The sequence below is a fragment of the Pelobates fuscus genome, chromosome 3 (assembly GCF_036172605.1).
Source record: "Pelobates fuscus isolate aPelFus1 chromosome 3, aPelFus1.pri, whole genome shotgun sequence".
Lineage (NCBI taxonomy): Eukaryota > Metazoa > Chordata > Amphibia > Anura > Pelobatidae > Pelobates > Pelobates fuscus.
In genome coordinates, this window is record NC_086319.1 from 407,609,234 (window position 1) to 407,636,035 (window position 26,802).

Consider the following 26,802-nt stretch of genomic DNA (forward strand, 5'->3'; position numbering starts at 1 on the left):
AGCTATTTCCATGACAACTAAAACAATATTAATTTTACCACATTATTATACTACTTTTACCTGGTGATACTTAGATACAACCTTCCCCAATTTTACTTGTATCTATTTTAAATGAGTTTTCAATATCTATCTGAATATATGAAATTTTGACAGGCAAAAAAAGTTAACAAAAAGTTTTAACTGGAATTTAGTTTATATTTTTCAAATACAGACATATTGAACATATAGATACATAGAGTAAAAGTTTATTATTCGTCTCACAGTTGAATAAACAGATTGTCCCTCACTGTTCCCCTACAGTTATTTATATTATACTCAGTGGGATATGATAATATATTTAAATAGTTTTCCCAGTGCTGCCCTAATTTCTTGGTTTCTAAAACTATATATTATAGGATTTGCTAATGGTGTCCCTAAAATGTACAACAACGATCTGAACTTGTTCACATTGACAGAGTTCTCCCCAGATGGAACTATATAAACTACTATAAGAGTCACGTAATAAGTGCACACAGTGCTAAGGTGGGAACTACAAGTGGAGATGAACTTTCTCCTTTCAGTTTTAGAAGACATACTAATAAATGTAAATGAAATTAAAATGTACGTGATGACAATAAAAACAAATGGGACAAATATCATATTGACTGAGATGACGAAGTCCAATGTCATTAAAAGTGATGTGTCAGATGTAGATAGTGCCACTACAGGACCAAAGTCACAGAAGAAATGGTCTAAATGATTGAGATCACAGAATTTTAACTGGGAAATTATCACAAATTCACTGGATACTAAAATAAAAACTAGCAACCAGGACCCAGAAACCAGTGAGAGACAAACATTAGGAGTCATTATTAAGGTGTAACGGAATGGTTGGCGAATTGCTAGGTATCTATCGTAGGACATTACTGCAAGGAGTAAACACTGCACATAACCAAAAATGCCAAAAATATAGAGTTGAGTTAAACAGCCAGCAAGGGGCACTCTCCTTTCTTTCATTATTATAATATTTAGTGTAAGTGGCATAACGCTTGTGGTGAATAACAAATCAGTTAAAGCTAAGTTTCTGAGGAAGTAAAACATTGGAACATTGAGATGGTCAATAGTTGTCACCAGTACGACGATGAGAAGATTTCCACACAGTATTGCTGTGTAGATTAGTAGGAACAGCATGAAGAGAAGGCCTTTTAAATGGTATAAACCTTGAAATCCCAAGAGCAGAAACTCTGGGACTTGAGTCTGGTTATCCTCACATATCGTGTAAACATATAACATGGGCAGATAATTTGATGGTCTTTCTCCTAAAAAATAAATTCCTGGTGTCACTTTGAAGACAGACTATGTCAAACAAAGATGATAAGCTAATATATTAATTGTCTACAACCCATTAGACCAGGGGTACACAACCTTTTGCTCTCCAGATGTTGTGGAATGCTTTTCCCAAAATGCTATTACAGACATAATGCTGACAATGTCTGGAATGCCAAAGGTTGCCTATTCCTTCATTAGACAATCAGCCTGTCATATTTTTATAGAGAAAATATCACATATAGTCAGTGGATATTGTTTACTATGTTTACTGAATGAACAGTGTGATATGTTAGATTTATACAATAGCTTAATAGATGTTAAGCAATGTTTTAGTTTTTATGACATTTATACCAGGTGGCTACCATAGATTTATCACATATAGATCACATATTACAATGGTGAAAGCTCTGTCTTCTCACAATCGGCTACTTTATTTATTTGCAAAACATGATCACGTTCACAGGAGAAATTAAGTTATATATTGCTCATCAGTTTAAAATTCAGACACTTGGTAAAATGTTTCAATTACTCCAGAGCTTAATATTTATAAAGATTTGTTCCCCAGGAAATTATAATTATAAAATATGGAACTTAGCATTTATTCTCTTACACTAAATCTATAAAACGTCTGTACACAAAAATAATATACACGACAATGTTTTCTATTTACATGTTTTCAATGTGAAATCTAATCCATTATTTGTTCTCACAATATAGAGCTGGACTGACGCGAGTCCAGTGACAACTCCAACTTACCTTTCCATGTGGAAACTGTTGCATTTAAAATTCCCATTTTTATAGTATTCAGAACTAAGCATTAGAAGTATCCTAATTGCCTTGAGAAATACATTATTGTCCCAACAGAGAAAAAGGAAAACACATTAATTAGAACAGACTGGTTAAGTAATTCAAACTAAAACAAATAATTGTTTATTTTATTCCACAAACGAGTTTAAGATTTTTGCTTGAAATCAGTTCTTGTTCAATAACTGGCAACCCATAAAATCAAGTCTTCAGTAACATTTATTTTTAATATTTTTTCACTCATCATGCATATTTTCTAAAATCTACTTGTTGTATATATATTATTTACAAGGGTAGAAAAAATATTTTAATAATATAAGAATATTAAAATATATGATAAATGTAGAATTTGATCCTTTTCTCACTTGTTGATAACATGACTTTGTGGGCTCTAAAATGTTCTTTGATGGAAGATGAGATCATATTCTTGGAGGAGATATCTGGTATAGTATGAATGTAACTGCTCCTGCATAATAAACTACTTATGCCACAAACTCCTGCTGGACAGACGTTTACAGAATAAGACTCCATACATTACATAGTTACATAGGTTAAAAAGAGACATGTGTCCATCAAGTTCAATCTTCTTCCCTTCAGTTTTTTGCTGTTGAATCAAACGAAGGCAAAAAAAAAACAATTTAAAGCACTTCCAACAAACTAGGAAAACATTCCTTCTTGACTCCAGAATGGCAGTCAGATTTATCCTTGGATCAAGAAGTTCTTACCCTACAACTGAAAAATGATATAATTGAATATTATGTTTTTATATTATGTTTTTTCATATTCTTGCAATATGACACAATTTAAAACATATGGAGATCATTCATATAATAAATTAAATGTTACTATACTATTTATTAGACATGTGCAATTCATTTGCTTCCGAATGTCCGAATTGGCAAATTGACGAATTTCCGAAGTGCCAAGCCGAACCGAATTGCCAAAGTGCAGAATTGCTGAAGTGCTGAAGTGCTTCGTAATTCAGAAAAGTGGCAAAACAGAAGAGGGAGGGAAAATTAAGGGGTTAGGGGAAGGGTTAGTGTTAGGGGTAGGGTTAGGATTAGGTGTAGGTTTAGGGTTTATTGTTAGGGGTAGGGTTAGGGGTAGGGTTAGGGTTAGAGTTAGAGTAAGGGGTAGAGTTAAGGGTAGGGTTAGGGGTAGGGTTAGGGCTTGGTTGGTTTAATGGTAGGGGTAGAGTTAGTGGTAGGGTTAGGGTTAGGAGTTTTTTACTTCTTTTTGACCTTTTTCCAGCAATCTAGAAGTGAGTCTAAAATCACATTGCAGTTTTTCCCCACAGTTATTTGTGGATCGGTGCTTTCAAACCACAAAAGCATACCTATATCCCTAATTCCACAATTCTCCTTCTCCAAGTAATACCATTAGGGTTAGGGTTAGGGTTAGGAGTAGCTCTAGAATTAGGGGTAGGTATAGGGTTAGGGTTAGGGATAGGGATAGGGATAGGGTTAGGGGTAGGGATAGGGTTAGGGGTAGGGTTAGGGTTAGGGATAGGGTTAGGGTTAGGGGTAGGGATAAGGTTAGGGGTAGGGTAAGGTTTAGGGAATTGCTAAACTCCTGAATTCTCGAAGTCCCAAAGTGCCGAAGTCTCTAAGTGAAGAATTCCTGAATTGCCGAAGTCCAGAATTTTATAAGTGTCGAACCAAGCCGAATTGCTGAAGTGCTGAATTGCCGAAGTCCTGAATTTCGGAAGTGCTGAATAAAAGTGTCGAAGTGCCGAATTGCCGAAATCACACATTGCTGAAGTGCCGAACCAAACCAAATTTTTTGCCCATGCACATCCCTTCTATTTATATTGTGCATATATTAAGCCTATTCCATTTTGAAGAAGCCTTGTAAGGCGAAACACGTTGTGGATATTTTGTATTGTGTATTTTAATCTATTAAAGATTTTTTTGGTCACTTTACTTGTGCCAATCATCTTTTTATACACTTTATATTGTTTTTACTTTTTACCTGGCATTTTATCATCCTGGACTCCAAGTAATCCTAGGTGGGGATCATACCACTAATGCTATCATCAAGGAGCAGTTTGACTGCTCCTTCCTTGTGAGTACCATTTTATATATATGTTAAATACCATTGTTTTATCCATTGAGCACTATTGGTTGTCTCCTTTTACCCTACTTTTTGAGTGTTGAACATACCCCTGATGGAGGAAGTTTACCCCATATCCCATTAGCGGGGATTGTACCACTATACGCTCTTCACACTAGAGCTAGCTATAGCTCTAATATATGTGAGTTTATTACCATCTTTTTATCATTTGTTATATTAGACTGGACATATTACACTATTTGGTTCTCTATTTGTTTTATCTTTTCATATGAGTGGATCTGCCCGGGCAATGACAGTGAGGACATTGTTCCTGACCAAGCACTTCTGAGTAAGATCATTCCAGTTAAGACTCTTTTGTTTGGATTACCCTCATATTTTAATTATGAAATGTTATAAGGTCTTTTTGGCGTAGCCCTTATCTCTCTTTGTTATTATTCTTTTGATACCACACTCTGGTCCATTTTAATTTTTTGTTAACTATTGCCATTCAGTTTTTTTTTTGAGGTTTTTTTTGTTACATTTACCCTATGCATGGGGTGCACGTTGAAAAGTAGTATTAAAATCACATAATTTGAGTAATATTTACATAGAAACATAGAATGTGATGGCAGATAAGAACCATTCGGCTCATCTAGTCTGCCCAATTTTCTAAATACTTATGCCTATCCCACGCATGCTTAAACTAATTTATTGTGTTAACCTCTACCACTTCAGCTGGAAGGTTATTCCATGCATCCACTACAAACTCTGTAAAGTAATACTTCCTGATATTATTTTTAAACCTTTGCCCCTCTAATTTAAGACTATGTCCTCTTGTTGTGGTAGGTTTTCTTCTTTTAAATATGGTCTCCTCCTTTACTGTGTTGATTCCCTTTATGTATTTAAATGTTTCTATCACATCCCCCCGTCTCGTCTTTCCTCCAAGCTATACATGCTAAGATCCTTTAACCTTTCCTCTTAAGTTTTATCCTGCAATCCATGAACCAGTTTAGTAGCCCTTATCTGAACTCTCTCTTAAGTATCAATATCCTTCTGAAGATACGGTCTCCAGTACTGCATACAACACTCCAAGTGAGGTCTCACCAGTGTTCTGTACAATGGCATGAGCACTTCTCTCTTTCTACTGCTAATACCTCTCCCTATACAACCAATCATTCTGCTAGCATTTCCTGCTGCACTATTACATTGTCTGCCTACCTATAATTCATCAGAAATAATCACCCCTAAATCCCTTTCCTCAGATGTTGAGGTTAGGACTCTATCAAATATTCTGTACTCTGCCCTTGTGTTTTTACGTCCAAGATGCATTATCTTGCACTAATCCACATTAAATATCAGTTGCCACAACTCTCACCCTTTTTCTGGTTTACCTAAATCATTTGCCATTTGGCTTATCCCTCCTGGAACATCAACCCTGTTATATATCTTAGTATCATCGGCAAAAAGACATACCTTACCATCAAGACCTTCTGCAATATCACTAATAAAAATATTAAAGAGAATGGGTCCAAATGCAGATCCCTGAGATACCCCACTGGTGACAAGCCCAAGCTTCGTATATACTCCATTGACTATAACCCTCTGATGCCTGTCACTCAGCCACTGCCTTACCCATTCAACAATATTGGAATCCAAACTTAAATATTGCAATTTATTGATAAGCCTTCTATGTGCAACAGTGTCAAAAGCCTTACTGAAATCTAGGTAAGCAATGTCTACTGCACCACCTTGATCTATAATTTTAGTTACCCGATCAAAAAATTCAATAAGATTAGTTTGGCATGATCTTCCTGAAGTAAACCCATCTTGTCTCTGATCTTGAAATCCATCTGTTTTTAGATGTTCAACAATCCTATCCTTTAACATAGTTTCCATCACTTTCCCCACTACTGAAGTAAGACTTACTGGCCTATAGTTGCCCGACTCCTCCCTATTACCTTTCTTGTGAATGGGCACAACATTCACTAACTTCCAATCTTCTGGGACTACTCCTGTTAACAAGGATTGGTTAAATAAATATGTTAATGGTTTTGCTAGTACACCACTAAGCTCTTTAATAACTTTGGGTGTATTCCATAAGGTCTGCTTGACTTATTTGTCTTTACTTTTGACAGTTGAAATAGAACCTCTTCCTCTGTAAACTCACATGTAATAAATTACTAATTTGTCCCTTTTCCTAACTGAGGTCCCTTTCCTTCATTCCAAGCTGAAAAACAGAAAAATAAATAAATTAACTATAAACAAAGAACCGTAATTTGGAGTGCGATAGTGCACAGATGGTGAAAACATGGCCTTAGTTTGCCTTAGGAAGATTAATACTCCTAGTGTTGGACATATTCCCCCCCCCAGGTGGAGGAGATAGTACAAAACTTAGGTGTGGTCTGATAGGTGATAATGTAATATTTTTACAGCAGCTTATTATTATTATTATTCATGCCATTTATTTAGCACCAACAGATTCCGTAGCACTTTACAATATTTTGAGAGGGGGGATTTAACTATAAATAGGACCATTACAAGAAAACTTACAAGAACGATAGGTTGAAGATGACCCTGCTCAAATGACCTTACAGTCTATAGGAGGTGGGGTATAAAACACTTTAGGACAGGAAATAGAAATCAAAAAAAGTGGGAGTGAAGCAGAGCTGGAGGAGAGAGTAAAGTGCTGCCTTTTCAGAGAGAGCAAGAGAGGTTACTCTGGGAGGCCATAAGCTTTCCTATAGAGATGGGTTTTAAGGCACTTTTTAAATGATCAAAGACTAGGGGAGAGTCTGATGGCGTTAAGCAGGCTATTCCATAGGAAGGGAGCTGCCCACGAGAAGTCCTGCAAGCGTGAGTTGGCCGTATGTGTGCTGTCAACGGACAGGAGAAGGACACCGGCAGAGCGGAGAGACTAAAAAGGAACATATTTATGGATCTGTGAAGAGATATAAGAGGGGCTAGAATTGTTCAGTGCTTTATAGATATGGGTTAGCACATTTGAATTGACTCCTATAGGATACAGGAAGCCAATGTAAGGACTGACAGAGAGGGGAGGTGTGAGAGGACCGACTAGAGAGGAAAATCAGTCTGGCAGCAGCATTCATTATAGACGGTAGCGAGGCAATGTGGCTTTTCAGAAGACTAATTAGGAGAAGGTTACAATAATCCATGCAGGAATTTACTAGAGCATGGACAAGCTCCTTGGTAGCATCTTGCGTGAGAAAGGGGCAGATGCAGGCTATGTCTTTAAGATGGAATGTGAGGCTCAAAGGTGAGTCCAGAATCAAGTATCAGTTTTAGAGAGATTGAGTTTCAGAAAGCGGGAGGACATCCAATCAGAGATGGAAGAAAGGCAAGCAGTGACATGTTGCAGGACGGAAGGGGAGAGATCCGGGGAGGAGAGATATATCTGGGTGTCATCAGCATACAGGTGGCAGTGGAATCCAAATGAGGTAATGAGTTTGCCAAGAGAGGCAAGAAAATAAAAGGGGACCAAGGATAGAGCCTTTGGGGAGAGAGTCACAGAGTTTGAAGAGTTTGAAGAAGGAGAGCATGATCAACGGTGTCAAATTTATACAAAGAATAGGAGATAATCTGCTAAACCAATTGTAAAAACCCGGAAAACATAGCGTATATCTGTGTGGACAATGAGCTACAAATGTTGTATTCCCAAATGGCCACTCACACTTTCACTGAAGTATTAATGCATTTAACATAAATCCCCTCCAATGGTTCAGTCTTCACAGTGTGTTCAGATCGCCATGTGTTGGCTGGAGTACATATACTCAAAAGAATAGATAAAGTTGTAGTGCACAATCGAGTACGTAAAAAAAAGTTATTCACTTACATAGAAGTTAAAAACAATAGGTGCAGTTGCTCAGAATCACCACCAGGCGTCCTACGCATTTTGTCCTTCTAAATAACTTCCTCAGGGACTTTAGCAATGTTCAATAACAATCCTGAATGAATAATAATTCCCCCTCCCCAGTCCTTTTATACCTCCTCAAACGTCCATACATGTCCAATAATCTATTTCATTGCGTCCGATGATGTCATGCGTTCCAATGTGCATTCCATGGTCAAATCCCGGAAGTAGCAGAAGCTTGCTGATCATTTTAGTATTATTCATGTGTGACATGCTCACAGCCAATGTGGAGGATATGAAAGAGGGGAATAAGAGAAGTGGTCGAATAGTGCAGAGATGGGGTCGCCAGTATGCGCATCAGAGTCTGGGTGGAATTCTCTTCGTCATGGGTCTCGAGTTTCTGGGTCTCTCAGTTCCGCCATTTTGGAGGCCCGCGCCGCCACGTTACTTGTGGGGCCTGCGGGAGCTGACGTTTGGTGTGGCGTGCGGGATCTCCCTTCTGGTGGGGACCGGGATATCCCCCACCGGTCCATAGGGGGGGGGAGAGCGGTGTCTGTACGCTAGAGGGCCCTAGAGTCGGACGGGAAGGCGGCCGTCCTTCCCCCTCACCTCCTCCAGTAGGCCCGAGCCGGCCATGGCACCTCCTGGGCTTGCCGGGTGCCGATAATGGGGACATTGGGTGCACTAGCATCTTGTCAATCCAGCGGGCTTGGTTATTTGCAAGTCTTGCCGCCGTGTCTCGTTTTATCGTCGTGTTTCGGCTTGTGTAGCTGGAGCCCATGCGAAGTGCGACCATCCAGCTCGCTTGCTAGGCTTCACCCCCTCATTCAGCCTTTTTATACGAGGGTCCCTCAACAGGCACGACAGCATGAAAGACCCCATTTGCACAAGGTATGTTCTTCCCCCCCAGCCACGTACAACACCACGGGTACCAGATAGGTGACAACGAGCATCCTGGGATGCCTGTTGTGGTTGGTCTTCCTCCTCCTCCTCAAAGCCACATTCCTCCTCTGACTCCTCTTCCTCACAATCCTCTTCCAGCGTTGCCACAGGTCCAGCAAGCGGTGCTGATAAGGCTGTTTCTGGTGGTGATGGTTACCACAACTCTTCCTCTTCACGCTCATCTACGGCCTGATCCAGCACTCTTCGCAGGGCACGCTCCAGGAAGAAAACAAATGGTATGATGTCGCTGATGGTGCCTTCGGTGCGACTGACTAGGTTTGTCACCTCCTCAAAAGGACGCATGAGCCTACAGGCATTGCGCATGAGTGTCCAGTAACGTGGCAAAAAAAATCCCAGCTCCCCAGAGGCTGTCCTAGAACCCAGGTCATACAAATATTCATTAATGGCTTTTTCTTGTTGGAGCAGGTGGTGGAACATTAGGAGTGTTGAGTGTTGGAATGTTTTTTCGCCGCTGGATATCTGCAAAGTGCACGATGGCCGTGTAGGAACGCCTGAAATAGATGTCCTGTAAGCCTGTGTAATTATGCACAAAGCATTGTACGATCAGATTACACATATGTACCATGCACGGCACATGTGTCAACTTGCCCAACTTCAATGCCGCCAACAAATTTGTTCCGTTGTCACAAACCACTTTGCCGATCTCCAGTTGCTGCGGAGTCAGCCCCTTTTCCACCTGTGCATTCAGGGCGGACAGGAGTGCTGGTCCGGTGTGACTCTCTGCTTTCAAGCAAGTCAAACCCAAGACGGCGTGACACTGCCGTATCCGGGATGTGGAATAGTACCTGGGTAGCTGGGGGGGTGCCGTTGATGTGGAGCAAGACGCAGCAGCAGAAGAGGACTCAGCCGAGGAGGTTATGGAAGAGGATGGAGTAGGAGGAGTAGAGGAGGTGGCAGCAGGCCTGCCAACAAGTCGTGGCGGTGTCACCAACTCTTCTGCAGAGCCACACATTCCATGCTTGGCAGCCATCAGCAGGTTTACTCAATGCGCAGTGTAGGTGATATACCTGCCCTGACCATGCTTTGCAGCCCAGGTATCAGTGGTCAGATGGACCCTTGCCCCAACACTGTGTGCCAGACATGCCATTACTTCTTTTTGCACAATCGAGTACAGGTTGGGGATTGCCTTTTGTGAAAATAAATTTCGTCCGGGTACCTTCCACTGCGGTGTCCCAATAGGTACACATTTTTTGAACACCTCAGAATCCACCAGCTTGAATGGTAAAAGCTGGCGGGCTAATAGTTCAGACAAGCTATCAGACCCCGGGCAAGGGGGTGACTTTCTGACATTGGCTTCTTACTCTCAAACATGTCCTTGACAGAAACCAGACTGTGGGCAGATGAGCGGGAACTGGTGAGAGATGGAGTGGCGGATGGTTGAGAGGGGGCAAGGAGGACAGCAGTGGTTGACGTGGCTGAAGATGCTGGACCAGGAGGAGGATGGCGGCTTTGAGTTTGTGTCCTGCTTGTACTCATGTGTTGATCCCATAGGCGTTTGTGATGTGCAATCATGTGACTACGCAAAGCAGTTGTCCATATGTGGGTGTTGGACTTCCCACGACTCAGTTTCTTTTGGCACAGGTTGCAAATGGCATCGCTGTTGTCAGAGGCAGACACACAAAAAAGATTCCACACTGCTGAGCTCTGCAATGATGGCATTCTGGTGGTGGCAACAGCATGCGTTGATTGGCGTGCTGTTGGGCTGACCCCGGGTGCCGATGCATGCTGTCTGACTGTGCCACTAGCTCCTTGCGATGACCTCCCTCCGCTTCCAAGTCGTCTCCTCCTCCTCTCTGTCTCCCCATCTGAACTTTCGTCCTGTTCTTCTTCTTGCCGAGCGGGCACCCACGTGACATCCATGGACGCATCATCATCATCAACCGCTTCACTTGTATCTGACAACTCAGCAAAGGAAGCAGCAGCGGGTACAACATCATCATCATCACACCGTACGTCCATGTGTGTAATGCTGCCTGACTGAGACATATCCCTGTTATCTACATCCTCTGGCAATAATGGTTGTGCATCACTCATTTCTTCAAACAAATGTGTAAATAACTCCTCTGACAGATAAAGTGAAGCGGCTGTGGTGCTAGTGTTGGTGGTGGCGGCACCAACTCTTGTGAGGTGCCCGAAGCTAAGCTGGAGGAGGATGGTGCGTCAAGGTTCCGAACGGAAGCTGGAGAAGATTGGGTGTCCTGTGTTAGCCAGTCAACTATGTCCTCAAACCTTTTCAAGTTCAGGGTATGTGGCCTCTGAACACTGGGTATTATTCTAGGGCAAAAGGGAATCACATCACCACGACCACGACAGCCCCTGCAGTGTGGCCTGCCTCTGCCTGTCATTTTTTTGGGGATTAGTGGTACTATGTGTGCAAGCTACTGTGACAACAGATATGAGTGGCACTGTGCAGTGGCAGAGGTTGGCAGAGTACACGCTGTAGGCCTGACACACAAACTTGAAGACAAATAACTGCTATTCAATCTATAATAGTGAAAAAAGTTTTAGGGTTTTTAAATGCACGCTATTGTGACACCAGATATGAGTGGCAATGTGCACTGCCAGAGGTTTGCAGAGTAGACGCAGTAGGCCTGACACACAGACGCTTGCAGACAACTAACTACTATTCAATCTATTACAGTGAAAAAAAAAATTTGTTTTCAAATGCACGCTACTGTGACACCAGATATGAGTGGCAATGTTCACTGGCAGAGGTTGGCAGAGTAGACGCTGTAGGCCTGACACACCCACTTGAAGACAACTAACTGCTATTCAATCTAATACAGTGAAAAAAAAAATTAGTTTTTAAATGCACGCTATTGTGACACCAGATATGAGTGGCAATGTGCACTGGCAGAGGTTGGCAGAGTAGACGCTGTAGGCCTGACACACCCACTTGAAGACAACTAACTGCTATTCAATCTTTGATAGTGAAAGAAGTTTTGGGGTTTTTAAATGCACGCTATTGTGACACCAGATATGAGTGGCAATGTGCACTGGCAGAGGTTGGCAGAGTAGACGCTGTAGGCCTGACACACAGACGCTTGCAGACAACTAACTTCTATTAAATCTATTACAGTGAAAAACATGTTTTTTGTTTTTATCGCACATTATTGTGACACCAGATATGAGTGGCACTGTGCAGTGGCAGAGGTTGGCAGAGTACACGCTGTAGGCCTGACACACAGACGCTTGCAGACAACTAACTGCTATTCAATCTATTACAGTGAAAAACATGTTTTTTGTTTTTAAACGCACACTATTGTGACACCAGATATGAGTGGCACTGTGCACTGGCAGAGGTTGGCAGAGTAGACGCTGTTGGCCTGACACACCCACTTGAAGACAACTAACTGCTATTCAATCTATAACAGTGGAAAAAGTTTTTGGGTTTTTAAATGCACGCTATTGTGACACCAGATATGAGTGGCACTGTGCAGTGGCAGAGGTTGGCAGAGTAGACGCTGTAGGCCTGACACACCCACTTGAAGACAACTAACTGCTATTCAATCTATAACAGTGAAAAAAGTTTTGGGGTTTTAAAATGCACGCTATTGTGACACCAGATATGAGTGGCACTGTGCAGTGGCAGAGGTTGGCAGAGTAGACGCTGTAGGCCTGACCCACAGACGCTTGCAGACAACTAACTGCTATTCAATCTATTACAGTGAAAAAAAAATTTTGGTTTTTAAATGCACGCTATTGTGACACCAGATATGAGTGGCACTGTGCACTGGCAGAGGTTGGCAGAGTAGACGCTGTAGGCCTGACACACCCGCTTGAAGACAACTAACTGCTATTCAATCTATTACAGTGAAAAAAAAATGTTTTTAAATGCATGCTATTGTGACACCAGATATGAGTGGCACTGTGCACTGGCAGAGGTTGGCAGAGTACACGCTGTAGGCCTGACACAGAGACGCTTGCAGACAACTAAATGCTATTCAATCTATTACAGTGAAAAAAGTTGTCGAAGTGGAGGCGATGGTAAGGGTCGGCGGTGTTCGACAAAGTTAAAATGGCCGCCGCCACGTGGTCCTTTGTCCGATGCCGGTCACTTCGACGACTTCGACAACTTCGGTAACTTCGGCACTTCAGCAACTTCGACAACTTCGGCACTTCGGCTGCATCCGAAGTGCCATATAAAAAGTGCCAATCCTTCTCCTACAATAATTAAAGGGCCCGAAAGAGTGACATGCACTCTGTTAGGGACGAGCACTTTTTCTGAAGGGCCCAATCTCCCAGGGCCATAGTCCAAAGGCAGCAGGCAGGCAACCAGGCTTCTCAAATGCAATGTGGCGAGATTGCTCTCATCACAGGCACTGTCACCTTAATTTGTATTAAAAAATGTCATGTGATATGCTGCTTCATTTTAATTTTTCTGAAACGTTTTAGCAAATTACATCAGAATCCAGTTCAGACAAGTCAAAACCAGGGCAGCATTGTTTTATTTATTATTATTATTATTATTATTATTTTATTTATATAGCGCCAACAAATTCCGTAGCGCTGTACAATGGGTGGACTAACAGACACATAATTGAGATCAGACCACTGGACTACAGGAACAGAGGGGGTTGAGGGCCCTGCTCGATGAGCTTACATGCTAGAGGCTGGGCCGTCTTTAACGCGGGGCAAACGGGGCAGTTGCCCCATACCCTGTCCCTGATGGGTGGGACCAAGGCAGCTGCTCTGTTTGCCCTCTGCCCACAAACTATGGGGGCCCATCGGTTGGCCTATGCACTTTGGGCCACCCGGTGCACCTGTGTCAGCAGGGGTACGGTCGGCGCTGTGGCGCTTTAACAGCGCGACCAGGCCCTTGCTTTTCGGCAGCACTGCCGCGCGTCACTTTCTCCCATAGAAACAGGAGCTGCGCAGGAGGAAGGAGCTGCTCCGGAGGGGGCCATGCCGGGAGAGAGCGAGAGCTTAACTCCCAGCCACCCCAGCCAGCCCACTGGACCCCAGGGAAGCCACCCTCCAGGAAAAGGTAAGAAACTGGAGGGTGGTTATCAAATTTTGCATGAGTGTCTGAGTGTATGTGTGTGTTAGTATATTTGTATGTCTATCTGTGTGTATGTGTGTTTCAGTATGCCTTTCTGCCTGTGTGTATGTGTGCCAGAATGTCTGTGTGTGCATGAGTCTGTCAGTTTATGTGTGGTTCAGTATGTATGTGTGTATGTGTGTTTCAGTATGGCTGTCTTTGTGTATGTGTGACAGAATGTCTATGTGTGAGTCTGTCAGTGTCCGTGTGGTTCTGTATGTCTGTGTTTGTCAATATGTCTGTCAGTGTATGTATGTTTCACTATGTCCATCTGTCTGTGTGTATATGTGCCAGTATGTCTATCAGTGTATCTGTATGTCTGTGTGGTTCAGTATGTCTTTGTGTATGTGTATTTCAGTATGGCTGCCTGTGTCAGTACGTCTGTCAGAATGTGTCTCTGTATCTGTATGTGTCAGTGTTTGTATCTGTATATCTGCATGTGTGTCAGGTTGTGTATCTGTATGTCTGTATGTGTGTCAGTGTATCTATATGTAGTCAGTGTGGGTACCTTTGTGTCTGCATGTATGTCAGTGTTTGTATCTGTGTGTGTGTGTGTGTGTGTATCTGTATGTTCTTGTGTGTATCTATATGCGGTCAGTGTGTATCTGCATGTGTGTCAGGTAGTGTATTTGTGTGTATCTATATACAGTCAGGGGGGCCCATGTAAATGCTTGCCCAGGGTCCAATCAAAATTAAAGACGGCCCTGGCTAGAGTGAGGTATAGTGACACAAAGGGTTAAAGTATGGGAATTAAATAGTTTGTTAGAGAAGGGTTTATTGAGTGCTTGGTGGGTCCTTTTTGACAGTTGCAAGAAGGGTGTCATGGGGTGGGGGATGAGAAGCCTGGTGACAGTTTCATTAACACGCTTTAATGAAGAAGTGAGTTTTCAAAGATTTTTTGAAGGAGTGGAGGCTGGGTGAAAGTCTGATTGAGGAGGGAAGGGAGTTCCACAGAATAGGTGCAGCCCTGGAGAAGTTTTGAGGGCGAGCATCAGAGGTGGGGATCCGGGCAGAGGATAGGCGTAGGTCTTGGGCTGAGTGCAGGGGTCTCGACGGGATATACTTGTGTATGAGGGAGGATAAGTATGTTGGAGCAGCATTATGTAGGGATTTGTAAGCAAGCACCAGAATTTTGAATTGGGCCCTATATCTAACTGGAAGCCAATGCGGGGACTGACAGAGCGTGGAGGCATGGGAAGTGCGACCGGACAGGAAAATAAGCCTTGCAGCTGCATTCATTATAGATTGCAGCGGTGCAAGCTGGGAACATGTAAGACCGGTGAGAAGGTGAGAGAGAACAACAGCATGAACCAGTACCATAGACGCGTCCGGCATTAGATATGGGCGGATGCGCGCTATGTTCTTGAGTTGGAAGCGACAGGATTTGGCTGTCGATTGGACATGAGGAGTAAAAGAGAGGCCAGAATCAAAAAGAACCCCTAGGCAGCGAGCCTGCGAGGTAGAGGTGACAGTAGCGCCGTTGACTTGGATGGAGACAGACACGGGAGTAGCAGCACTTGAGGGAGGAAAAACTAGAAGTTCTGTTTTGGACAGGTTGAGTTTAAGGAAGTGAGCAGCCATCCAGTTGGAAATAGCAGAGAGGCAGTCAGAAACACGAGTCAAGGTGGGTGGAGAGAGATCAGGGGAGGACAGGTAGATTTGCGTGTCATCTGCATATAAATGAAATTGGAAGCCAAAGTAGCTTATGAGTTTACCAAGGGAGGCAGTATAGATAGAGAACAGTAGGGGGCCGAGGACAGAACCTTGGGGGATGCCGACAGAGAGTGGTTGGAAAGAAGAGGCAGAGCCAGAGAAAGAAACACTGAAAGAGCACTGGGAGAGGTAGGAGGAGCACCAGGAGAGAGCAGTATCCCGTAGACCAAAGTTACAGAGAATGTGAAGAAGCTGTTGATGATCAACAGTGTCAAAGGCGGCAGAAAGATCAAGGAGGATTAGGATAGTATTGGCCGCGAGATTTAGCAGCAATTAAATAGTTGGATACTTTGGTCACAGCAGTTTCGACAGAGTGACCAGCAGAGAATCCAGACTGAAAGGGGTCAATCAGAGAGTTGGATTCAAGAAGGTCTGTCAATCTGGCGTACACAACTCTCTTGAGGATCTTGGAGGCAAATGGCAGTAGCGAGATAGGGCGGTAGTTGGATGGGGAGTTGGGATCAAGGTTGGGCTTTTTCAGAATCAGGGTTACGGTTGCATGTTTGAAGGGTAAGGGAAATGTGCCAGAGGAAAGGGAGAGATTGAAAATGTTAGCGAGAGGAGGAGCAAGAGAGGGAGACAAAGTGCGGATGAGATGCGAGGGAATAGGATCGAGGGAGCAGGTGGTGGGGCAGGAGGACAGGAGCAGAGCAGGAACCTATTGTGCTCTAGCAGGTGCAAATGAGCATAGGATGGCAGGGGGAGTGGGGTTGGGTGATGTATTGATAGGAGAGATATTAGAGATCTCTTTCCTGATTGTAGAGATCTTCTCAGTGAAATGAGATGCAAAGTTTGTGGCAGACAAGGTGGTGTAAGGAGTTACAGGGCGAAGAAGAGCATCAAAAGTGTGAAACAGGTGTTTGGGTTGATGGGACAGTGTGCTTATCAGGGTGTTGAAGTAGTTTACTTTTGCAGATGAAAGAGCCATGCTGTAGGAGCGCAGCATAAATTTATAGTGGACAAAGTCAGATGCAAAGTGAGACTTTCTCCAGCAGCGTTCAGCAGTTCTGGAACATTTTTGGAGGTAACGGGTCAGCTTGGTGTGCCAGGGTTGTAATTGGGGGCGCTTGCTGTGTTTAATTAACTGTAGGAGGTGCCATGATATCAAGTTGAGAGGAGAGAATGGAGTTGTAGAGTGAGGTTGCAGAGTTAGGGCAGTTAAGATTTGAGATGGGTAAAAGGAGTGTTTGGAGTTTGGTGGAGAAGTGCTGGAGATCGAGGGAGTTGAGGTTTCTGCAAGGTTGGAGAGTTGGAGGTGGTGAAATTTTGGTATGGGGTATGCAGATGTTAAATGTTAGCAGATGGTGGTCAGACAAAGGAAATGGAACAGTGGAGAGATCAGAGGTGGTACAGAGATTGGTGAAGATGAGGTCAAGAGTGTTTCCTGCAGTGTGAGTTGCTGAGGTAGAAATCTGTGTGAGTCCAAAGAAGGAGGTTACAGAGAGCAGACGAGATGCATCAGGGCAGTTGAGCTTGTTGATAGGGATATTGAAGTCCCCAAGTATGAGAGAGGGAGTGCTAGAGGAAAGAAAGTGGGGTAACCAGGAGGAAAAGTGTTCAATAAATAGTTTAGGGTGACCGGGGGGGTCGATAGATGATGGCAATTCTTAAAGGAGTGGGCTTAAAAAGGCGTACAGTGTGAACTTCAAGGAAGTAAAGGATAGGGCAGGGGCAGGGAGGATGGGTTAAAAGGTACATTGAGGGGAGAGAAGGATGCCTACACCACTTCCTTTACAGTCGAGTCTAGGAGTATGGGAGAACTGTAGACCACAAAACATAAAGAAGCAGGAGTAGCGGTATCGGATGGGGACAAACAGGTCTCAGTGAGTGCCAGTATTGTGAGTGAGTTAGAGATGATGAGGTCATGTATAGCTGTAGATTTGATATTACTATAAATGGAGCGAGCATTCCAGAGTGCACACTGAATTTTTGTAGAGGAGGATAAACTGCAGGGTATTTGGAGGAGGTTTGCATGGTTTCTGGTTATTTTAGTGTGAGCAGATGAGGTGAGGGGCCCTGGGTTGAGAGAGAGGTCACCAGCTGCCAGAAGTAGGAGGAGAGATAGTGACAGGAGGTGTGAATAGGTTTTTATGGGCGGCGACTAGGGTGAGATTGGGTTAGAGCAGGAGAGAGAGAATAGAGAAATGAGTGCAGGGCTTGAGATGAGAGAAGGGGGGAGTATAGCAAAGATTAATGTAAATTAATGTAAATATAAGTGTGTTGAGGGAAGTGGGTGGAAGTGGATATTTTGATCCTGAGGGAGATGAGAGAGAAGGAGAGGAGGATAATATAGAGCATTGATGGGTAGGTAATTAGAGGAAAGGAGAATGAGCAGAAGTAAGGAGAAGGACTGAGTGTTAGGGATTGAGAAGGTGAATTGTGCTCATTACTGGTAGTGTTTGCAGCTGCTATTTGAAATAATCTAAAGTTGTGTGTGGGATTCTATCTATAAATGTAGTAAGGAACTTGGGGTGGGGTAGTGAGGGGAGGGGTGGGCAGGAATCTGAGCACTGTTCAGGTTTGCTAGAAGTGGTCTTTTAAAACTCTGACTGTGGAAGACAGATGATAGGGTCAAAACAGGACTGCAATAAAAGCTATGGAATGGAGATGCACAGAGGAGGTGATGATTGGTCAAGCAAGACATTAGGGTGGGTATCAATAAAATAAGGGGGGGGGGGCAGAAATAAAAGAGAAAGTCTTTAGAGATAAGCAGAATGTTGAATAACATTTAAGTTAACAAACCAGTGATGAGCAGGGCAGGGAGCAACTAACTTTAGCATGCAGGACAAGACAAACTGCAGAATATATGTATGTATGAACAAACACGCATACACACACACATGAAAACATATATACACAACACACACACACTCACATATATATGTATATATACATATACACTTTTCTCCTCTTCTCAATGTGCTTTCTCTATGCTAACTGTCAGAGCTTAGAACATTGATTGACAAGGAGCTACAATGTAGACAGTGTCAGAATAAAGAGGTGTGGATTTCTATATGTAATTTCATTTCTCACACTTTAAAATACATATTTGTTGAATATAGATATAGATAAATAAACATACTACTGAAATCCTGGGGAGTAACAGTTCCACATTAATATTTCGTACTCCTTCCTTGGTAGTCCATATTGGAGTTGTGAAAGGACATATTTTGGAAAGTCAAATACTGAAAATATGTATGAGTATTGGAGTTGAGGAATTCTGCCCACATTTGACAATACAAGAGATGACAACAGAATTGTTCTCGTATTGTTGTTTAATCACCCACTTATTGATGTTCTCAGTGTATTATGACAATAATTTGCATAACAACTTTTCTCAGAGCAACCCTAATTTTCGTGTTCCTCAAGCTGTATATAATGGGATTCATAAGTGGAGTGACTATGATGTACAACAAAGATCTGAACTTATTTAAGTTCATAGAATTGTCCCTAGATGGCATTAGATAAACTACAAACAGAGCTACATAATAAGTGCATACTATAGTCAGGTGGGAACTACAGGTAAAAAATAGCTTTCTCCTTGCAGTTACGGAAGGAATTCTAATGATGGTGAATACAATTAAAATATATGTAATGATAATAAAAACAAATGGGACAAATATTAATGTGATTGAGATGAAAAAGTCCAATAGCATCAATGTGGATGTATCAGATGTAGAGAGTTTCACAACAGGACCAAAATCACAGAAGAAATGGTCCAAGAAATTCAGACCACAATATTGTAACTGGAAAACTAAAATAATTTCAGTTGTTATCAATGTAAAAACTAAAAACCAGGATCCATAAACCAGCTGGAGACAGACTTTAGGACTCATTATTAAATTGTAATTAAGTGGATGACAGATTGCCAAATATCTGTCATAGGACATCACTGCAAGGAGTAAACACTGCACAAAACCAGAAATACAAAAAATGTAGAGTTGGGTTATACAACCAGCAATTGATAATGTCCTCTTTTTCATTATCATGATATGTAGCATAAATGGTACAACACTTGTGGTGAGTATCACATCTGCTAAAGCTAAGTGTTTTAGGAAGCAAAACATCGGAATATTGAGATGATCAGTGATTGCGACTAAAACAATGATGATAAGATTTGCACCCAATATCGCAATGTAGACTAATAGAAACAGCACAAAGAGAAGAGTTTTCTGGTTGTAGACACTTTTAAATCCCAGTAGTAGAATTTCCGTGACCTCAGTCTGATTTTCCTTGCACATTGTGTAAACATATCACATGGACAGTTAAAAAAGATTATATGTGGTCACATTGAAAGTGAGGAGTAGCTTTAACTATAATCAACCATTTATGTTCTCCAGGAATGGGACAAGCAATTAAAATGTTCTCAACAATCAATGAATATCCTTTTGTAATTTCTGCCAAATGAGAAAGGGTGATGCAGGTTAATGTCAACTATGTTACATTTTATTCTGTTTGTTTATGAATAATTATAATAAAATCTTGGTTACTTTACTGTTTTTCAATGTACTCATGTACTGCTTGTGAGGTTTCTACACAGGTTGATCAATATGCACATGAATATATCAATACAAAAAACACATTTTTGACAAAAGTATGCAAATAATACAGAGACTTAAATAATACATAATACAATATTAACCCCTTAAGGACTGGCCTGTTTTTGCGATGTTTGTACGTTAACGACCAGAGCAGTTTTAACACTTTTGTGGTGTTTGTGTTTAGCTGTAATTTTCCGCTCTCTCATTTACGGTTCCCATACAAGTTATATATTGTTTTTTTCACGACAAGAAAGGCTTTCTTTACATACCATTATTTGTATTATGTCATATATTGTATTTAAAAATAAAATAAAAAATGTGGTGAAAAAGTAAAAAAAAACATGTTTTTGGACTTTTACTTGAAAAATCTTTTACTTATCTACAAAAGCTAATGAAAAAAACTGCTAAATAGATTCAAAATTTTGTCCCGAGTTTAAAAACACCCAGTGTTTACATGCTTTATTGCTTTTTTTTTGCAAGTTATAGGCCTATAAATACAAGTAGGAAATTGCTGTTTCAATATATATATATATTTTAAATGTATCAATAGTGACATTGTAACACCGTTATCTGTCATAAATCCCCGAAATACACCTAACATGTACATATTTTTTTAAAGTAGACAACCCAGGGTATTCAAAATGGGGTATGTACAGTCTTTTTTAGTAGCCACCTAGTCACAAACACTGGCCAAAGTTAGCATTTATATTTGTTTGTGTGTTAAAAATGCAAAAAACGCTAACTTTGGCCGGTGTTTGTGACTAAGTGGCTACTAAAAAAGGCTGAACATACCCCATTTGCAATACCTTGGGTTTTCTTCTTTTGCAAATGGTATGCCATCATGGGGCTAATTCTCATTCCTTGGCTACCATACGCTCTCAAAGGCAACCTAACCAATCTGACAAATTTCAATAAAAAAAAAAAAGTAAAATCAAGCCTTATATTTGACCCTGTAACTTTCACAAACACTATAAAACCTCTACATGTGGGGTACTGTTATACTCAGGAGACTTCGCTGAACACAAATATTAGTGTATCAGAACAGTAAAATATATCACAGCAATAATATCCTCAGTGAAAGAGCTGTTTGTGTGTGAAAAATGCAAAAAACTACTTCACTTTCACTGACAATATCATCGCTGTGATATATTTTACTGTTTTGAAACACTAATATTTGTGTTCAGCGAAGTCTCCCGAGTAAAACAGTACCCTCATGTACAGGATTTAGGGTGTCATAGAAAGTTACAGGGTTAAACACAGTGCTAGCAAATTAAATTATCTGGACTTTCGGCCTGGGTTGGCAGGCAGGTCCCTCAAATTGCAATCATTAAAATTACTTAATTAGGTAAAAATATTACATAAATACGCACGTATAATTTTAATATATATACATATTTATATATTTGACGTCTACGTGTATATTTATGAAATTATTTATGTAATTATGTATGTGGACATATGTATATTTCGTATTATTTTTATTTATTTATACATAGATATATATATATATATATATATCATTACATGCTAAGTGTATTTTGATATAAATATATATATATCAATATCAAAATACTGTTAGAATAAAATTGCATATATATATATATATATAATTTTTTTTAATTATTAAAAATAATTTTTATTTTTTGTTATTTATTTTTATTAACATATTATTTGTATTTTATAATAATATATATATACCATATATAGTTATTATATATATTGTATATATTCGTGTGTAATTTAAATATAAGTGTATATTTATATTAATATACGTATATATATAAATATAAAAATACACTTAGTATGACATTATATATATGATATATATACATATATTATATATAGGTATATATAGATATAATACATGTATATATATCATATATACACATATTATTATTTTTTTTACACTGATTGCTATTTTTTTTAAACTTTATTTGTGATTTTTCACTTTCAGGGAGACTGCCTGTCAGCACAGACAGTCCCCCTGCAGGCAGACACATGGACCCCTATTGCGGTCATGTGATCGAGTGATCACATGGCCGTGGGGTCCTGATCTGCCGAGGGGGGACTGCCCGGGCAGACAGGCAGTCCCCCTGGACCGGGAGGAGAGCTGATCGCTGCCGTGGGACCGACGGCAATCAGGTAAGTAGCCCCAGACCGTTATGACGGTTCAGGACCGTCAGCGGTCCAAACTCACGTTTTACCGCTGATGTTCCTGAACCGTCAGCGGTCCTGAAAGGGTTAAAATGTATATACAAAATGAATAACATGCACTTGCTATCAAATAATAGTGACACATAAGGTCATTAACACCCCACTCTCTGACATGGGTTTGATACTGAGTTTATATTTTTCAGTTATTTTTGCACTGAAGTTAATGTAAGAATTTATTTTATTTACAGGTGTGAGGTGCTATATTAATTATGATTGTCCTAGAAAAAAATAGCTTTCAATGTTTCTGAAACACTAAATAAGACAAATATTCATTATATCAGGAAGCTGAGTAATATTATTTTTTTCTGGATTTTATGTAATGTAATATATCTCTATGTAGAGTTACAAAGAGTAAGACAATATAATTTGGAGTACATAATCATCTTCTCCCCTAGCTCTAAAGGTTCATAATGTTCTACTCATCAAGCGTGCAATAATAATTACATATTACAAATCTCTCTTGGGACATGTTACCAATACTTTTTCAGGATGTTTTCTGAAACTGCTTTCATTTTTGGCTGTATCATATGATTCTGCCCTTTTCCCTAATATATAGAGATCTTGACAGGCTGAGTGATTTAATCTGATATTATATACTAAAGTTAATGTACACTTCAGGTGTATTACGGAAGACATGGTATATTTACCATTTTAATGAAAGGTTTTAGCAGTTGTTTTTCCTGATATGTGTAATTAGATACTACAAGAGAGGAGAAACACAGATGGCATTGATCTAAGATGAAAAATATAAAGCTGAATTTGCTAATAATGAACTTTGAATAAACTGCCCATGGGATAGCGTTCACTCCATGTTTGGCAGATGGATATGTAACACAATCAGCAGTGCAGCTAACGATTTACTCATTAAGTGGATGCCATACACAGATATAGACTGTCTACATTAGACTGAATAAGTATGAGTTGTAATGATCATTACAGTACAGTTGAAATGTTAATTTGCTGATGAATAGTATACCTGAATTTAAACTTAGTAGGAATCATCACGTTCTTATGATACACAGTCCTGACCAAACTCTCGCCATAGCATTTTCTCATTTTATCCTTCAGCCCCAGCTTTTCTTGTTTTTGAATTTCTCTTTATATTGCGATTCACCTTCTCATTCTCAAAAATGTTCATGATTTGCATGTTATAGAATTTTTTTTTTTGTAAAACGGGTTTTACTCGATTTTGGGGTATTTTAAAGCAGAACATGTCAACTGTGGAAACTTGTGTAGAAGAGTCAGTAGCTTCCTGGGGCAATGCCCTGAAAGTGTTTCCGACGTTTTTCTGTCTACTTACTCAATAATAAATCCATAACATTATGCAGAAATGAACCTTTCACAGTCAATGGACTTTTTGCTGGTGGTTAATCGTTTATCACCTGGTCAATACCAACGTACCTCAAAGCTATCTCTAAACCTCAGCATATGACTATTGTCACTGGTATCCAGGCAGATACTAACCAATGACAACTGTAAATATTTTTATAGGAATTCATAGATTAAAACATGATCAGCACTTTCTTATAGTATAATATAGTATTCAAATATAGTATAATATAAAGATGTTGATAAAAAAGTATTGTTTAAAAATTATTCATTTTGAATAAAATCACATTATTTATTAACACATTTTAAATGAAAATTCTACTTACAATATTTATTCTCAAATTATGGAGATGATCAGAAGTGAATCCAATGATATTTATTCATTAAATTACCAGATATTCTAAAATATCTTCAAGGTACAAACTGCTTTGCAAGTAAATATCCCAGATGTCGTGCCAATTTTATAGTTTTCAGACCTGAGCGTAGAAGCTGCACATTTTCTCCTAATTGAGCTGAGAAATCAAAGATCCCAAGAGTGTACGAATAAACAGATGAATTAGAACAGAATAATGAAGTCACTCCGCCTAAAACAAAAACTCACTTGGGTAATCAGATATTTTTTAGATGCTCAGGAATATGGTTCCAGAGCGTCAGTTCAAAATGTTTGTACAAATCTATGGAAAACCACTTAGTTCTTTTCAAAAACATTACTTGTAGATATAATATTTTAGAATTTAATATATGCACTTGCTTTAAAAAAATTTTAATTTAAAGTTGATATAAACCAGTAGGGGAACTACTGGTGGTGCAAATGCACCGGGGCCCAGAGCGCCAGGGGGGCCCAGCACATGGACCGGGAGTTCCACCACTGATATATACTGCCGCTGGTCTGATGGGCATCTGGATGGGGCTGCGGCAGTGCACAAAAGTGGGTAGTTGGTTCGGGGCACCTGCATCCTACTTCTCTCAGAGACAGAAACACGAGCAAGGCCAACTGACCAGGCAATATTGAGGTGAGGCCCCCCAGGTTCCAAGTCCCCACAGCTCCACCGGCCCTCAGCAAATTGTACCTTGGGGAGCTCAATAAAGGGGACACTGTGCTGGAAGGTAGTAATTACATTTCACTTCCTCATGGGTCACAGTAAGCAGCACGGGGGAGAGATAAGAAGAGGAGAGGAAGCTCAGCTCTGCCCCGCATGGGAGAATGAGGCATACAGGCAGTTGCTTGTGAGTGAGAACTGCATACAGTGTGTGTGTGTGTGTGTGTGTGTGCGCGTGTGTGTGCGTGCGTGTGTGCATGTGGAGGGGGGTTGGGTCAGTCATTGTGTGTATGGGTCACTGTGTGTGTGTGTGTGTGTGTGTGTGGTAAGTCTCTGTGTTTATGGACCAGTCTCTGTCTGTGTATGGGTCAGTCTGTGTGTATGTTGGGGGGAGGGGTCAGTCTGTGTGTGTATGGGTCACTGTGTGTTAGGTGAACAAACAGAACAAAGAAGGTTTTGAGGGTTACCTTCCTATTTAGGTGTGCAGCTCCCTTGTGATCAGTTATTGTAGCTTTGTTCCACCCTTGCTTTCACTGTGTGTAAGTGTCATACCTGGTGTCTCGCGCCATCCCGGTCCCGCCGTCCGTCCTCTGCTGTCGGACGGTGTGGATCACTGGCGGGCGTTGCGCGCACACCTCCAGGGGCGCGCGCGCATTTGCGAAAACGTCCGCAGACGTGCGCGCGTGCACAAGGTAACCGGCAGGGGTAGCGTGTATTCTAATCTTAAAGAGATAGTAGCCAATTGCTACTATCTATTTATACCTCCCTCAATTCTGTCCCTGCCTATCAGTATTCACCTTGCCCTATATTAACCTCCTTCTGACATCACTTCCTTGCCCTGTCGTGGTTTATTATAGCCTGAGAGTGCGTTCTGAGTAGTTGTCTTTTCTTTGGCTCCTGACTTCGGCTTGTTTATTGGTTATTCTCGTTTCTGGCTCCCTGACCTTGGCTCTGTCTATTCGCTTTCCCGTATCTCTGTATTCCTGACCTTGGCGTGTGTGACTATTCTTATCTCTCATTCCTACGTTAAGTATGGCCACTTTAAGGTCCGGTAATACGTCTAGCTGTGTTCGCCTTTATTGTTCCCTGGTTTGCGTGTTGGGGAGTATTAACCTTGGCATTATGACAGGGACATTGACCCTGAAAACCTGGGACAACAAATGGCAGCATATGAAAATAGAATAGAGGGGTTAGACCATAGAAAGGATCAGTTTGCCCAAGCCTTACAAACTATCCTCACTAGAATTGCGTGTCTTCAACCAGAGGCAGAGGACAGTAGTTCTCAAGGTGCTGTCGCTCTACCCCCTGTGACTCATTACACTCCATCTGTTCGTCTAATTCCTCCTCCTCGTTATTCCGGGGATCCATCGTTATGCAGGGGATTTTTGAACCAGGTGGGAGTACATTTTGAAGTAGCCCCTGATTCATTCCCTACTGATAGGTCCAAGATTGCATTCATTATGAACTTATTATAAGGCAGAGCCCTGGCTTGGATAAATCCCTTGTGGGAGAATGATGATGTGATTGTCTTTTATCTTGAACTGTTCCTCAGGACTTTCCGTAATGTGTTCAATCCCCTAGGCAAAAAGAGACTAGCAGCCAGAGCATTGTTAAAAATCAAACAAGGATCTAGATCAGTGGCCGACTATGCTATCGAATTTCGTACCTTGGCCTCTGAGCTGACAGTGCTCTAACAGCTGTGTTTTTTGAGGGTCTTAATGAGTCCTTACAGGAGGAAGTGGCAACCAGGGATTTACCAGAACTCCTAGAAGACCTTATACAGTACATGTCGGACATTGAAATCAGGGTTAGACAGAAACATCTTCATCTAGATAGACAAAGGAGGACTTTAGGAAGAACCACTCCTCGTTTAATGATAACCAGATTACCCGCTTTGCCAGCCCCTGAATCTGATTCTGAACCCATGCA

General features: G+C 41.1%; 2 protein-coding genes across 2 annotated transcripts; both read right to left on the reverse strand.

Annotated features, from left to right (window-relative positions):
• Positions 1 to 315: 315 nt before the first annotated feature.
• LOC134601987 (olfactory receptor 11A1-like) lies at positions 316 to 1,272 on the reverse strand. The gene has a single exon (XM_063446490.1). The coding sequence runs from the start codon at positions 1,270 to 1,272 to the stop codon at positions 316 to 318; it is 957 nt and encodes a 318-aa protein (XP_063302560.1).
• Positions 1,273 to 19,048: 17,776 nt separating this feature from the next.
• Positions 19,049 to 19,990, reverse strand: LOC134601988 (olfactory receptor 10J5-like). Its single transcript, XM_063446491.1, has one exon. The coding sequence runs from the start codon at positions 19,988 to 19,990 to the stop codon at positions 19,049 to 19,051; it is 942 nt and encodes a 313-aa protein (XP_063302561.1).
• Positions 19,991 to 26,802: the final 6,812 nt, after the last annotated feature.